The 16,746-nt window shown below is 37.0% G+C and overlaps 1 protein-coding gene across 5 annotated transcripts in view; it reads right to left on the bottom strand.

Annotated features, from left to right (window-relative positions):
• DYM (dymeclin) overlaps positions 1-16,746 on the bottom strand; it is a 387,454-nt gene that overhangs the window by 313,781 nt on the left and 56,927 nt on the right. For all 5 annotated transcript variants that reach the window (XM_082416575.1, XM_082416571.1, XM_082416573.1 and 2 more), the window contains exons 4-5: positions 11,168-11,261; positions 9,446-9,579 (exon numbers count right to left, since the gene is read on the bottom strand). In XM_082416575.1, the coding sequence (XP_082272701.1) occupies positions 9,446-9,579; positions 11,168-11,261 (228 nt within the window). The remainder of the gene's footprint in view (positions 1-9,445; positions 9,580-11,167; positions 11,262-16,746) is intronic.

Below are 16,746 nucleotides of genomic sequence, written 5' to 3'. Positions count from 1 at the left end.
CAACTTGCAAAATGTTACTAATATTGTGGGGACTTCCCGGGCAGTCCGGTGGTTCAGACTTTGCCTTCCAACGCAGGGGGTGCGGGTTTGATCCCTGATCGGGGAGCTAAGATCCCACATGCCTCGCAGCCAAAAAAACAAAACATAAAACAGAAGCAGTATTGTAACAAATTCAATAGACTTAAAAAGAAAAAAACCCAAAAAACATTGTGCCCCCCTCTCTTTCTCTTTAACCTAATAAATTCATAACTTATTAAAAATCCCTTTACTGATCTTTTATCGGGGTTTCAGGAGAAAGCAAAGATGATCATCTATGTTTAATCTACTATGCTTGAGAGCAAGTCCTACAAAATAGATGATTTTTAAAAATAAATATGTATTGAACTATTCTGCACCAAGGAAACGTAGTCAAGCAAGCCTTTTACCTGGACTTGACAAGTGCCTGGTCTCTTTCTACTCTGCACAAAGCTGTGCTAACTGGTTCCCAGGCTCCTCAGGCCCACACGTCTTGCTCTGCCCAGCTCTCGGCAGGTGCAGTTCCTCCTCCTGCTCCCCCTCCTCCTCGGCGCCCCGACACCTGCCCGCTCAGGGACACAGGCGGCACGTTCTTCCAGAGCAAACCTGTGTTCCCTCTCTGTGCTCCAGATCCTAGTGCCTCTTACTTCCCTGGACCTTTTTACAGCTTCTCGCCCCCCACCTTTTTACTTTTTTTTTTGCTTTTATCTTCAGTCTCTCAATCTCCTAAGGTTATCTTCCCTCATTTAAAAAATTAAAAATATTTGTAAAGAAACTATAATTGGCAGCAGTATTGTGGACTAGTTACTCCAAAGGGCCCTCCTGTACAAAACAACGAGTTCTTGGTTAAAATACACTCTTTAGTACACTGATGGGCTTCCACAAAGTAAAGGAAATCTCCAAGGACCCCAGCACCATAACCAAAAAGAACCACTGCTACAAGCAAACAAACCGTGGCTTGAATCCAGAGTAAAACACTGAGCAATAAGCAAACTCTAAGGGTAGGGTGTCCCTGAGGATGAAGCCAGCTACTGAGAGACTAAGTCTTCAGACTTGCCACTGGGAAGCTGAACCTGAGAGCCACATTAAGCCGAGAACTGCTGAAGGAGACTGAAGTGGCCTATGGTGCAGCCCCTGGATCCCTTTAGAAGCAAATGCAAATCCTACCCTTATTTGGGGCCTCAGGTTAAGATCAAACAAATAAAAGCTCACAGTCAGCACCATCAAAGACATAAGGAAACAAGCTACCATAAGTGTTTGCAGAAGCCAGCAACAGATTTAGGCCCCTAAGGACTTAAAAGATTGGCTTTATGTATAAAAAATGTAAAATAAATATCAGTTATTATGTCAGCAAAAATAGGACATAATACCAAGACAGAGGAAAGGAAAACTTGCATTGAAGGCAAAGGGAGAATGCAAACAATTTTGTAGTACTTCACAGTTTTGCCTAGGGCTGGCTTTGTCCCCTTGACTATTCTCGAAGGCATGGAATAGTGGAAAGAGCTATGTTTGCATAATGATACAAATTCTCTCTGGCAAACAATCTACTACCACATCATACATAGCCTACAGGAAAATGTTCAAATATGAAATCCTCAGGAATTTCAATTACAAACTGAGAGCGGACTAAGAGTCATACCACCCTCATAAAGATGGCTTCACTGAATATGGCGGCAATATCCATCTGACCACGGCAGTATTACAGTGAGTTGGGATAAACAAAAAATTCAGTGTGCTGTAATAACCCAACAATCCTAAAATGCCTCGGTTGAGTTGCTCAATTGTTTGCAGATGCTCCTCTACTTTTGTCAATTCAACCTTCAAACAACCCTTACCACTGTATCTTACCTATCCCTGAACAGTCTTTTACACACCTAAGTCAGATATTCATATATTGGCTAACAAATGGATGTTTTCAGAGTGAGGTTCCATTTTTTCCCATTCAACAGTATCTGTGCAATCATTTAATTTTATCACACTTTTACAAACTGTAAAAAGACGTTGACAGAAAATATAAAAAAGAACTTATACTAGTAATAAGAAGTAGAAATCTCAAACTAACAACCTAAGGCTAAGATGAAAATAATTACACATGCCAAAAACAGCAAGTCTTTAACCTTAAGGAGGTGTTCACTGGACTTAAGCTGGTAGACAAACTGCAGCTCAGCTACAAATGAAAAGAACAGAAGAGCATGTATAAAATCCTGAATTGCCAACTGGATAAAGGAACAGGACAGTCTGTCAGCACACAAAATCACCAATTATCAAACCTCACAGACAGCTCTTTCAGTGAGACAACCATCTTGATAAAGTGGCCGTGGTTGAAGAGTGTCGTTTTTGTCCTGCCTCTACATGAAGCTACCTGAGATGTACAACAAAACCATGCTTCTCAAGCCTGGATATGAGTGGGGAGTGCAGGTACAGAGAGGGTACTGTGGGAAGATGTTTGGTCCCCAAATAAGCACAGTGTATCTCTCAACTGCATCAATTTGCTCAATGGTAAGTAATGGAAAAAAATGATTTTATATTAAAATAAAAATGATATTGTGTTAAATAAAGCACAATATTTGCCTAATTTTTGTGACATAATGCAAAACAAAGTACTGGGTTTGCAGGTGCTGGTTGGACTATGCTCTCAGGCCCAACGGGGAAAAACATTCACTCCATTCTTGCTGACAGAACTTCCTGGAAAGGAATGCAACTTACTAAACAGAACTATGTTTTGGCACTATTGGTACCAGAAAAACAAAGCCTAGCATTAACAAAACTAACACATACAAGATACAATCCTGATTAAAAGCTCTAACCATTTAAACATCAGTATATGTTTAACAAATATAGAAGGCTGACTCTCAAGGTAGTAAATTAAACATATTCAATGTATAAAGCTCTAGGTGGGCAAGAAAGCCTGATGAAGGCAGAGGTGTATTTTGAAAAATGAACCCAGGAAACACAGAAGCAACAGTGCCTTTGCCTTGAGAAAGAGAGAAACGAGCATGAAGGGTAGGTGCAAAACCACATTCCCCGTATTTTAGTTATTAATAATCCCATTATGCCCTTTTATTTTCCAGGTTGTAACTTTTAATGCTAAGAAATGAAACACCAGAGAGCCTCCCATCAAGCCTCTTAGATAGCCTCAACCACCAGAGGGCAGACAGCAGAAGCAAGAAAAACTACAATCCTGCAGCCTGTGGAACAAAAACCACATTCACAGAAAGATAGACAAGATGAAAAGGCAGAGGGCTATATACCAGATGAAGGAACAAGATAAAACCCCAGAAAAACAACTAAATGAAGTGGAGACAGGCAACCTTCCAGAAAAAGAATTCAGAATAATGATAGTGAAGATGATCCAGGACCTCAGAATGAGAATGGAGGCAAAGATCGAGAAGATGCAAGAAATGATTAACAAAGACCTAGAAGAATTAAAGAACAAACAAACAGAGATGAACAATACAATAACTGAAAAGAAAACTATACTAGAAGGAATCAATAGCAGAATAACTGAGGCAGAAGAACGGATAAGTGACCTGGAAGACAGAATGGTGGAATTCACTGCTGTGGAACAGAATAAAGAAAAAAGAATGAAAAGAAATGAAGACAGCCTAAGAGACCTCTGGGACAACATTAAACTCAACAACATTCGCATTATAGGGGTCCCAGAAGGAGAAGAGAGAGAGAAAGGACCAGAGAAAATATTTGAAGAGATTATAGTCAAAAAATTCCCTAACATGGGAAAGGAAATAGACACCCAAGTCCAGGAAGAGCAGAGAGTCCCATACAGGATAAACCCAAGGAGAAACACACCAAGACACATATTAATCAAATTGGCAAATATTAAAGACAAAGAAAAATGATTGAAAGCAGCAAGGGAAAAATGACAAATAACATACAAGGGAACTCCCATAAGGTTAACAGCTGATTTCTCAGCAGAAACTCTACAAGCCAGAAGGGAGTGGCATGATATACTTAAAGTGATGAAAGGGAAGAACCTACAACCAAGATTACTCTACTCGGCAAGGATCTCATTTAGATTTGATGGAGAAATCAAAAGCTTTACAGACAAGCAAAAGCTAAGAGAATTCAGCACCACCAAACCAGCTCTACGGCAAATGCTAAAGGAACTTCTCTAAGTGGGAAACACAAGACAAGAAAAGGACCTACAAAAACAAACCCAAAACAATTAAGAAAATGGTAATAGGAACATACATATCAATAATTACCTTAAACGTGAATGGATTAAATGCTCCAACCAAAAGGCACAGGCTTGCTGAATGGATACAAAAACAAGACCCATATATATGCTGTCTACAAGAGACCAACTTCAGACCTAGGGACACATACAGACTGAAAGTGAGGGGATGGAAAAAGATATTCCATACAAATGGAAATCAAAAGAAAGCTGGAGTAGCTATACTCATATCAGATAAAATAGAATCTAAAATAAAGAATGTTACAAGAGACAAGGAAGGACACTACATAATGATCAAGGGATCAATCCAAGAAGAAGATATAACAATTATAAATATATATGCACCCAACATAGAAGCACCTCAATACATAAGGCAACTGCTAACAGCTATAAAAGAGGAAATCAACAGTAACACAGTAATAGTGGGGGACTTTAACACCTCACTTACACCAATGGACAGATCATCCAAAATGAAAATAAATAAGGAAACAGAAGCTTTAAATGACAAGACCAGATAGATTTAATTGATATTTATAGGACATTCCATCCAAAAACAGCAGATTACACTTTCTTCTCAAGTGCACACGGAACATTCTCCAGGATAGATCACAATTGGGTCACAAATCAAGCCTCAGCAAATTTAAGAAAACTGAAATCATATCAAGCATCTTTTCTGACCACAACGCTATGAGATTACAAATGTATTACAGGGAAAAAATGTAAAAAACACAAACACATGGAGGCTAAACAATACGTTACTAAATAACCAAGAGATCACTGAAGAAATCAAAGAGGAAATCAAAAAATACCTAGAGACAAATGACAATGAAAACACGACGATCCAAAACCTATGGGATGCAGCAAAAGCAGATCTAAGAGGGAAGTTTATAGCTATACAAGCCTACCTCAAGAAACAAGAAAAATATCAAGTAAACAATCTAACCTTACACCTAAAGGAACTTGAGAAAGAAGAACAAACAAAACCCAAAGTTAGCAGAAGGAAAGAAATCATAAAGATCAGAGCAGAAATAAATGAAATAGAAACAAAGAAAACAATAGCAAAGATCAATGAAACTAAAAGCTGGTTCTCTGAGAAGATAAACAAAACTGATAAGCCATTAGCCAGACTCATCAAGAAAAAGAGGGAGAGAACTCAAATCAATAAAATTAGAAATGAAAAAGGAGAAGTTACAACAGACACTGCAGAAATACAAAGCATCCTAAGAGACTACTACAAGCAACTCTATGCCAATAAAATGGACAACCTGGAAGAAATGGACAAATTTTTAGAAAGGTATAACCTTCCAAGACTGAACCAGGAAGAAACAGAAAATATGAACAGACCAATCACAAGTAATGAAATTGAAACTGTGATTAAAAATCTTCCAACAAGCAAAAGTCCAGGACCAGATGGCTTCACAGGTGAATTCTATCAAACATTTAGAGAAGAGCTAACACCCATCCTTCTCAAACTCTTCCCAAAAATTGCAGAGGGAGGAACACTCCCAAACTCATTCTATGATGCCACCATCACCCTGATACCAAAACCAGACAAAGATACTACAAAAAAATTAAAGACCAATATCACTGATGAATATAGATGCAAAAATCCTCAACAAAATACTAGCAACCAGAATCCAACAACACATTAAAAGGATCATACACCACGATCAAGTGGGATTTATCCCAGGGATGCAAGGATTCTTCAGTATATGCAAATCAATCAATGTGATACACCATATTAACAAACTGAAGAAGAAAAACCATATGATCATCTCAATAGATGCAGAAAAAGCTTTTGACAAAATTCAACACCCATTTATGATAAAAACTCTCCAGAAAGTGGGCATAGAGGGAACCTACCTCAACATAATAAAGGCCATATACGACAAACCCACAGCAAACATCATTCTCAATGGTGAAAAACTGAAAGCATTACCTCTAAGATCAGGAACGAGACAAGGATGTCCACTCTCACCACTATTATTCAACATAGTTTTGGATGTCCTAGCCACAGCAATCAGAGAAGAAAAAGAAATAAAAGGAATACAAATTGGAAAAGAAGAAGTAAAACTGTCACTGTTTGCAGATGACCTGATACTATACATAGAGAATCCTAAAAATGCCACCAGAAAACTACTAGAGCTAATCAATGAATTTGGTAAAGTTGCAGGATACAAAATTAATGCACAGAAATCTCTTGCATTCCTATACACTAATGATTAAAAATCTGAAAGAGAAATTATGGAAACACTCCCATTTACCATTGCAACAAAAAGAATAAAATACCTAGGCATAAACCTACCTAGGGAGACAAAAGATCTGTATGCAGAAAACTATAAGACACTGATGAAAGAAATTAAAGATGATACCAACAGATGGAGAGATATACCATGTTCTTGGATTGGAAGAATCAATATTGTGAAAATGACTATACTACCCAAAGCATCTACAGATTCAATGCAATCCCTATCAAATTACCAATGGCATTTTTTACGGAACTAGAACAAATCATCTTAAAATTTGTATGGAGACACAAAAGACCCCGAATAGCCAAAGCAGTCTTGAGGGAAAAAAACGGAGCTGGAGGAATCAGACTCCCTGACTTCAGACTATACTACAAAGCTACAGTAATCAAGACAATATGGTACTGACAGAAAAACAGAAACATAGATCAATGGAACAAGATAGAAAGCCCAGAGATAAACCCATGCACCTATGGTCAACTAATCTATGACAAAGGAGGCAAAGATATACAATGGAGAAAAGACAGCCTCTTCAATAAGTGGTGCTGGGAAAACTGGACAGCTACATGTAAAAGAATTAAATTAGAATACTCCCTAACACCATACGCAAAAATAAACTCATAATGGATTCAAGACCTAAATGTAAGACCGGACACTATAAAACTCTTAGAGGAAAACATACGAAGAACACTCTTTGACATAAATCACAGCAAGATCTTTTTTGATCCACCTCCTAGAGTAATGGAAATAAAAATAAAATAAACAAATGGGACCTAATGAAACTTCAAAGCTTTTGCACAGCAAAGGAAACCATAAACAAGATGAAAAGACAACCCTCAGAATGGGAGAAAATATTTGCAAACGAATCAACGGACAAAGGATTAATCTCCAAAATATATAAACAGCTCATGCAGCTCAATATTAAAGAAACAAACAACCCAATCCAAAAATGGGCAGAAGACCTAAATAGATATTTCTCCAAAGAAGACATACAGATGGCCAAGAAGCACATGAAAAGATGTTCAGCATCAGTAATTATTAGAGAAATGCAAATCAAAACTACAATGAGGTATCACCTCACACCAGTTAGAATGGGCATCATCAGAAAATCTACAAACAACAAATGCTGGAGAGGGTGTGGAGAAAAAGGAACCCTCTTGCACTGTTGGTGGGAATGTAAATTGATACAGCCACTATGGAGAACAATATGGAGGTTCCTTAGAAAACTAAAAATAGAATTACCATATGACCCAGCAATCCCACTACTGAGCATATACCCAGAGAAAACCGTAATTCAAAAAGACACATGCACCCGAATGTTCATTGCAGCACTATTTACAATAGCCAGGTCATGGAAGCAACCTAAATGCCCATCAACAGACGAATGGATAAAGAAGATGTGGTACATATATACAATGGAATATTACTCAGCCATAAAAAGGAACGAAATTGAGTCATTTGTTGAGACGTGGATGGATCTAGAGACTGTCATACAGAGTGAAGTAAGTCAGAAAGAGAAAAACAAATATCATATATTAATGCATGTATGTGGAACCTAGAAAAATGGTACAGATGAGCCAGTTTGCAGGGCAGAAGTTGAGACACAGATGTAGAGAATGGACATATGGACACCAAGGGGGGAAAACTGCGGTGAGGTGGGGATGGTGGTGTGCTGAATTGGGCGATTGGGATTGACATGTATACACTGATATGTATAAAATTGATGCTTAATAAGAACCTGCAGTATAAAAAAACAAACAAACAAACAAAAAAAACACAAAAAGACACATGCACCCCAATGTTCACTGCAGCACTCTTTACAATAGCCAGGTCATGGAAGCAACCTAAATGCCCATCGACAGACGAATGGATAAAGAAGTTGCAGTACATATATACAATGGAATATTACTCAGCTATAATAAGGAACAAAACTGAGTCATCTGTTGAGACGTGGATGGATCTAGAGACTGTCATACAGAGTGAAGTAAGTCAGAAAGAGAAAAACAAATATCATATATTAACGCATGTATGTGGAACCTAGAAAAATGGTACAGATGAACCGGTTTACAGGGCAGAGGTTGAGACACAGATGTAGAGGACAAACATATGGACACCAAGGGGGGAAAACTGCGGTGGGGTGGGGATGGTGGTGTGCTGAATTGGGCAACTGGGATTGACATGTATACAGTGATGTGTATAAAATTGATGACTGATTAAAAAAAAAAAACACACACACACACAAAAAAAGAAATGAAACACCAGCAGCTGATCTTGAAAACTATAGGCCCTCCTAACTACTGGGGAAAAAAAAAATTTCGGCAGTATCAGGAGAAAATGGTAACCTTTTCCTGTATCTTCAGAAAAAGACAATATACTTTGGCATCATAAAACTATACTTAAAAACGTTATTTCTGATCAAGGAGTCCCAGAGATACCCAGACTCAGAGACTGTTATGTCCTATGAAAGTAACCTTTAACATTTATAAAATCTGTAATTCTGATTGGTTGTCTCCCTTAATAATGTGTTGGCCTAGTAATGGTATTTAAATTGACATTTGTTTCCTGAAAGGAATATTTGTGATTTTTATTTTTATTTCCCATATACATAGAAGTCAAAATAAAGAAAAGTCTCAATCTTACCATCCCCCTTATTTAAAAAAAGAGAAAAAAGCAAAAAATTATAAGTGTCTCAGCTCATTTAAATTAATATAGGGGAAGAAAGAGTGATGGTGTCAGGTCACTTAAAAATGAAAATTGGGACTTCCTTGGCGGTCCACTGGTTAAGACTCCATGCTTTCACTGCCGGGTTCACGGGTTCGATCCCTGGTCAGGGAACTAAGATCCCATGTGCCAGGCGGCGTGGCCAAAAAAAAAAAAAAAAAAAAAATTATGAGGAAAAGTAGAATTTTCAGAATTATACTTCTAATTCTTCAAATTCTATCCTTATATGTTACGCACGTTATACCAGAACATCTTCAAAGGCAATACTTACTGTAACTGCCAGGAGATTTTTCTTCATAAGTAAAATGAAGTTGTAACTCTTCCTCTGACATCTCACAAATGAACACTTTCAGCAAACAGCAAATAATAAACAAAGCATTGTGTGTCTGCCAAATGAAGATGTGGCTAGAAAGGAGAGAGTAAAATTACACAAGAATCAGTATTTAATCATGAGCACAATCACTTTATTTCTAGTCCATTGATTTCTCAATCATTTTGCCCATTTGGTTTGTAATATTAGAACAATGTGCATACCTTTTTTTTATGGCTCATGATTTATGACACTGGACCAACGATATCTACTATAATTTACCTCATATTTCATTCTGTGTATTTTACATAGTGAGTCAACTTGAAAATTTTTTTCCTTTAGGCATGACTGCTCTTTGTTCTTAACTTTATAGTTGCCCCATACACAGGCAATTCAAAGAAAAGAAAACTAAAAATAGAAAAAATTAAAACTATAGTAACATAAAGAGAATATATGCAAATACACAACCAAAAAAAAAATTTTTTTTTTTGGCTGCATCCTGCAGCATGTGGGATCTTAATTCCCGGACCAGAGATTGAACCCATGCCCCCTGCAGTGGAAGCTTGGAGTCTTAACCACTGGACCGCCAGGGAAGTCCCCACAGCCAAAATTTTAAATGGGGCATCACCAGCTACACAGTACAATACAATATCTGCTATTTGTATTAATAATCATGGACTCACAACAATTTTAATTGGATTCAATATAAATTATTTGGAAACAGGGCAATGAGCAATCTTTTAAGAGACTACCCTCCAAAAATGGTTTCAAAAAATGCTCGAGTGCATAAAAGGTGAACCTTCCACTATATAAATATAAAACCATAATATCTAATCTGAACCTTCGTTCACCTAATATGAAAGAAATAAAGGAAACAAATGTGGAATGAAATAATACACTAAGTCATTGCAGTAAGTCCCCTACATACAAACGAGTTCCATTCTGACAGCATGTTCATAAGTCCAATTTGTTTGTAAGTCCAACCAAAGTTAGGCTAGGTACCCAACTAACAAACTCGGCTAAATAGTACTGTACTGTAGTAGGTTTATAATACTTTTCACACGCCTCGCTCCACTCTCAAAATTGTTTTCACTTTTGTTTCCATCGTTATCACTTGGCACTTCTTAGCAGTACCAGCTACACCACCGCTGCTTTTACACTTGCTTCTAGACATCCTGGGCTTGAAATAAAGATACTGTACTACGGTACTCTATACAATACTGTAAAGTACACAAAAGCACGACCACTTGTAGAGCATGCACACATGTGACAATGTACGCCAGATACGTGAACTAACTTACGTGACTGGATATGCAAACACACTTTCACATCTTTGAAAGTTTGCAACTTGAAGGTTCATATGTAGGGGACTTATTGTATTTAAATTAGATACAACCAGCACTGGAAATGGGAGAAAATTACCTTTTTTGTAATAATAATTACACAATTCATCTTCTTAAAGGATATATTTCTAAAGATTGTCTAAAATGCTGAAATCAGATTCCAGAATTTATAATCTCACTACAATGACCTGGACAGTAAATTAAAACCTCTTTTACTTTTTGCCTTAATAATGAGAACAATTCCAAGACCATACCCTATTTCTACCAATAAATGAAAAATACTCATATTGTTAAATATAAATTAAATATAGAGAGAGTGTGATTTAATCATCCAGCTTACTTCTGACATTCTGCTGAAAGTTTTAGTTCTTTGGTTCTAGACAGGAAGACCTTAATTAGTGCACCAAGGTTTCCTGTTCGAGGATTGTTTTCAACTGCAAGAGAAGAAAAGGTTTTTAAAAGTTAAAGTTAAGAACTGAAATCAAAATGAGCATATCATAACATTTATAAAACCAAATGTCAGATTGAAGTTGTTCAGGGATGAACCTTATTGTCAATTTCAAACCTAATTGGGGAAAGTAGCAAGTAGAGAAACTGCTGCTTGGTCTTAATTCTAAACAATGAAAAATGATTTACAAATGGAAATAATAGAAACTGTAGGAGAAAACAGCCACCTCCTCTCAGAATCCAAAACTGTAAAGAAAAGATATACGTAGGAATAAGTACACCATTACAGCCCACCTGCGTAGCGCTCACTAACTGTCCAATTAACCCAGGTCTATCTGCTGGGTATGTGTCACAGCTTGAGAGTAGATGCAAGTAACTGTACAATCTTCTCATAGTGATAAAATGTATAGCACCTTGCTCATCCAAGTGTGGTTCACGGACTAGCAGCGAAAGCGTCACCTGGGAGCTTGCTGGAAGCACAGAATCCCACAGCCACCCACACTACTGACATTGACAGTGCTTCTCAACGTTTAATGTGCATTTAAATCACTTGGCATTCTCATTAAAGTTTAAATTCTGATTCTGCATGTGTGAAGTGAGTCCTGAGATTCTGCAGCTGTGACAGTCTCCTGGGTGATGCCCATTGCTGCTGGGTGGAGAGCCCCACTGTGAGTAGCAAGGGGCAACCTGTGCTCTAAGTTAGGGCAGGTTTTGTCCAGATTCCATAATTCAGAATAGACACGTGATTAGATATTGTTAGAGTTTCACTCTGAATCAAAAATTTCCTACTTTTAAGCTTTGGGTTTAGCTTAATGAAAGACTATGCTGAGATTTCAAGACAAACGGTTTTTCTTAAAACCAGTTAATGTAGGGGACTTCCCTGGTGGTCCCGTAGTAAAGAATCCTCCTTCCAATGCAGGGGACACGGGTTCAACCCCTGGTCGGGGAACTAAGATCACACATGCCGTGGGGCAACCATGCCCACGCACCACAACTAGAGAGAGAAAACCCGCAGGCCACAACTAGAGAGAAGCCCGAGTGCCGCCACAACTAGAGAGAAGCCCGCACACTGCAACGACAGATCCCGCATGCCTCAACAAAGGTCCCGTGTGCCACAACTAAGACCCGACGCAGCCAAAAAAAAACCAAACCAAACAAAAAAAAACCAGTTAATGTGCGCAAGTGCGTCTCTGTGTGAATTAATATTTCATAGCTATTGTAAATCAAAACAAAATACTGAAACAAAATGCTGAGGCTGACAGGACTTCAACCATATTTCGGAATCCCAACTTCACAATCTTGTGTTCATTCAACAGCCCCTTCATTATTGAATGGCTTTATAAGTAATCATTTGAATTTTATGGTTAGCCATTAAAATAACAAAAAACACTGTGTTGTTAGAAAGAACAACCAAGACTACTAGATTGATGTAATTAAAGTTCTGTGTACCCTTTTCATTCATTCAGCATGTCTTCATGGAGCTACTTACATGTGCCCAGCACTGTGTCAGGTACTAAGAAGGTACTCACAAACAGAACTCCCTGTCTTAATGTGGATGACATTCTAAGTTTCCATAGTACTCTTTTGGACAAGATGTAGATGGGGTCATAAATTTATAAAATTAAGTACACTTAATGATGTTTCAAAAACAATACTCAATGGTAGACTCAATATTCCAAAATACCTCAGTGGAATTTAACAGGATCAAACTTAATTGGCAAAAATCAAATGCTACATTGAAGTTGAAGGCGCTTCAGGACCAGAGTAGGAACAGGGGATATCTGACAGGAAGGCAGAAAAGCACGTGGAACTGGACTACAGAACGTGACTACGTTCAAAGCCCAGCTCCAGCACTGACTAGCTGTGTGACACCTGGCAACTTACTTAACCTCCCCATGCCTCAGTTTCTTCACCTGTAAAATTCAAGTAATGATAATACTTCAGTAATGGAAAACTAACTCATTTAACTCTAGAGCTTGAACTTGCAGCAATCTGTTAACTGAACTGGCTTTGTGAAAAAGGAATTCTCCATCTCCACAGGAGTTCAAGCAAATTCCAGGTAATACTCAGACAAGGGTATTATAAAGAGGATTTCCACCTGGGGTGAGAGGTTGACCTTGCTTCCAGCCCCTGAAACAACCTTTCCCAGTATCTCACTAAAATACCCATGACCTCCAAGATCCAATAACCAATATACCATAAATATAGAAGACAGAGGCATGTTAACAATCCATAAGGATGCAATCGACAAAATCTACATTGTGGGAAAATCTACTACCCACTTTCTTCAATAAGAAAATTGAGAGGGGAAAAAAGGCAAGACAAATTCAGGAGGAACCTAGCTCTGAAAAGAATGTAAAGACATATTAACCGATAATAACGTATGGACGTTATTTGGCTCCTGATTCAAACAAACTGAGACAATTAGAAATTTGAACAGTCAGTGGATGTTTTGCAATATTTTTTAGTAGATAATGGTACTTTTTCCATTAAAAAATTGTTATTATGAGATACATATCACAATATCTATGGATGAAATAATATAATGCCAGAGGTTTGTGTCAAATTAATTATGTGAGGATATGCTTCTTGTTTTGTATACACTTTTTACTTGTGCACTTTTCTGTACATATCTATACGTCAATAAATAGGTGAGAGATACAGATGAAACAAGACTGGCCATGAGTTGAAAATGATTGAAACTGGGAGATGAGCATACAGGAGGTCATTATATTATTCTGTCTGCCTCTGTATGAGTGGGAAATTTTTTTAAATAAAGAATTAAAAATAAAATACCCATGAAAAAATACAAAAAGATACAAGCTCATGAAAAGGCTGAGTCAGGATAGTCCTTTTCCCCAAAAAACAGGAAACACTTTAACTAACTACAAATTTTATAGAACTGAATTAAAATTTTATTTGGTAATCAATGGATCATTAGCAAGCCTAACTGCCTGAAAGTACTTTTGTCTACCCCAACCAGAAAACTTATGTTAATCATCCCACCCAATACCTTGCTATACAGATTCAGAGGCGACAAGTCCCAGAAAACAACTGGTAAGAATTAAACAAGCCAAACACAGAGCAAACCTCACCTCCTCACATAAAACAACTGACCTGGCTCTCATAGCACTATCCTAGCAGGTAAGAACTAGGAAAAAGTGGGGGAAATGCACTTAAAATTCACTGTGAGATACTTAATAAGAAATCTGTTTGGACCCTGAGAACCTCATGTGCAGATTCATGGAAAAAAGTAATAAAGATAATATAAAAAGCCCAACAAAAATAATGGCCACAAACATCCCCAAATTTATGAAAAACATTAATCTACGTATCCAAGAACATCAACAAACCCCAAGCAGAATAAAGAATAAATTTTAAAATTTTGTAAAGGCAAGGACAAAATCTTGACAGCAGTAACAAAAAAATGACTTATCAGAAAGCAACAGAATGATATATGAAAAAATAAATGCCAACTAAGAATTCTGTATCCAGAAAAACTCTCCTTCAAAATGAAGGCAACAGCAGGGCAGGGGCACAACTTTACAGTGGAGAAAATGGACAAAAACAACCCTGGCCACATAATCAAGGTCAACATCATCAGTGAAACTCATGTTAATAGCATGTATCCCTGATATAATGTGTTGAGAACAGCACGTCACCTCTGTGATCTTCCACCTACAAACCCATAACCCCCACCTAGCCATGAGAATAACATCAAACGAACTGAGGGACATTCTGGAAATACTCTACCAGTATTCCTCAAAACTCTGAAAGTCATTAAAATTGAGGAAAATCTGAGACAAGAGGAGGTTAAGGAGACTTAATGACTAAACGTAATGTAGTATCCTGGAACAGAAAAAAGCCCAAGAGGACATTTGGGAAAACTAGTGAAATCTGAATAAAGGGTCAAGTTTAGTTAATAGTAATGTACCAATGTTGATTCCTTAGTGTGACAAATGTACCATATTAATGTAAGATATTGACAACAGAGGAAACTGATGAGGGTTATATGGGAACTCTCTACATAGCTTTGCAACTTTTCTATAAATCTAAAGCTATTCTGAAATTAAAATTTTATTTTAAAAATCTCAATAGATGTGTTTACCAGAAAAAAGATTAGTAAACTAAAGACAGATTAATAAAAAAATATCCTACGGAAGGTCAGAGACAAAGTAAAAAAGAAGGTAAAATACAAAAAAAAAAAGAGAGAGAGAGAGAGCCTAACAAGCCTATGCGACACAATGAAAATGTTAACACAAATATAACAGAGACCCTAGAAGGAGAGGAGAGACAGAATAGGACAGAAACAATGTATAAATGGATAACGGCTGAGAATTTTCCAAAACTGATGAAAGACATCAACCCACAGATTTAACAAGCTCTACAAACCTCAAGCAGGGAGGGAGGGAGGAAAGGGAAGAAGGGAGGGAGGGAGGAAGGAAAGAAGAAAGGAAGGAAGGAGAGAAAAAAGGAAGGAAGGAGAGAAGGAAGGAAAAATACTCCTCAGCATATTCTAAGATGTTGAAAACCAAAGGACAAAAAAGAAAAACTTAAAAGCATCCAGAAGAAAAAAACTCCATTGTTTTCAAAGGAACAACACTAACATTGACAGCTTTTTTTTTTTTGACAGCTTTAATCTCAACCAAAATGAGAGTAACCAGAAAAATAACAGAATGGTATATTTAAAGTATGGAAAGAAATTAATGCCAACCTAGAATTCTACACCCAGCAAACATATCCTCCAAAAGCGAAGGAAAAATGAAAACATTTTCAGACCAAAAAAAAAAAAAGAGAGAGAGAGAGAATTGTTACATACCCACATAGCCCTTAAAATTGATAGACATTTATATCTATTAATGTGGAAAGAAGTTCCTGAATACTGCTAAGTGAAAACAACATAGAAATAATACCACTTACATAAAATTGTGCATATAAATCAATACACACAGAATACTGATAAAATTTTGATCTTATCACAAAAGATTAGCAGTGATTTCCTGCACTGTTTAATATGGGAAGACTTTAATTTTAACTATACTACTATATTGTTAGAATTTGGGGAATTAAATGTATATATATATTTTTTTGCTATTCTCCAAAGTAGTTTTAAATATAGAATGACACACTTAGATACATAATATCAAGTGAAAAACACAGATTAAAATAATTGAGTATGTGTATTTAATATGCATGTAAGTGTATATCCAAAGAATAAATAACAGAAGGCAAAATATTACCAATAGCTATGTCAGGGTTGTGGAATATGAGCAATTACTGCCTTTTTTACATTTTAGTATGCTTTCCACATTGTATTAATAAGTAACTATTACTCCCAATTTTAAAATGTTATTTTTGTAAAACCCCAAGGTCACGTTAAAAACCATCATCATAATAATTGCATTAATATCACTGTTACATAAAATTAATTTTCAGCAAACTGTCATATAGGTTTTTGAAAGTCAGCTCTAT

Source organism: Balaenoptera physalus (genome assembly GCF_965194825.1).
Source record: "Balaenoptera physalus genome assembly, chromosome: 12".
In the NCBI taxonomy this organism is placed as follows: domain Eukaryota; kingdom Metazoa; phylum Chordata; class Mammalia; order Artiodactyla; family Balaenopteridae; genus Balaenoptera; species Balaenoptera physalus.
This window is presented reverse-complemented; position numbering and strand designations above follow the sequence as displayed.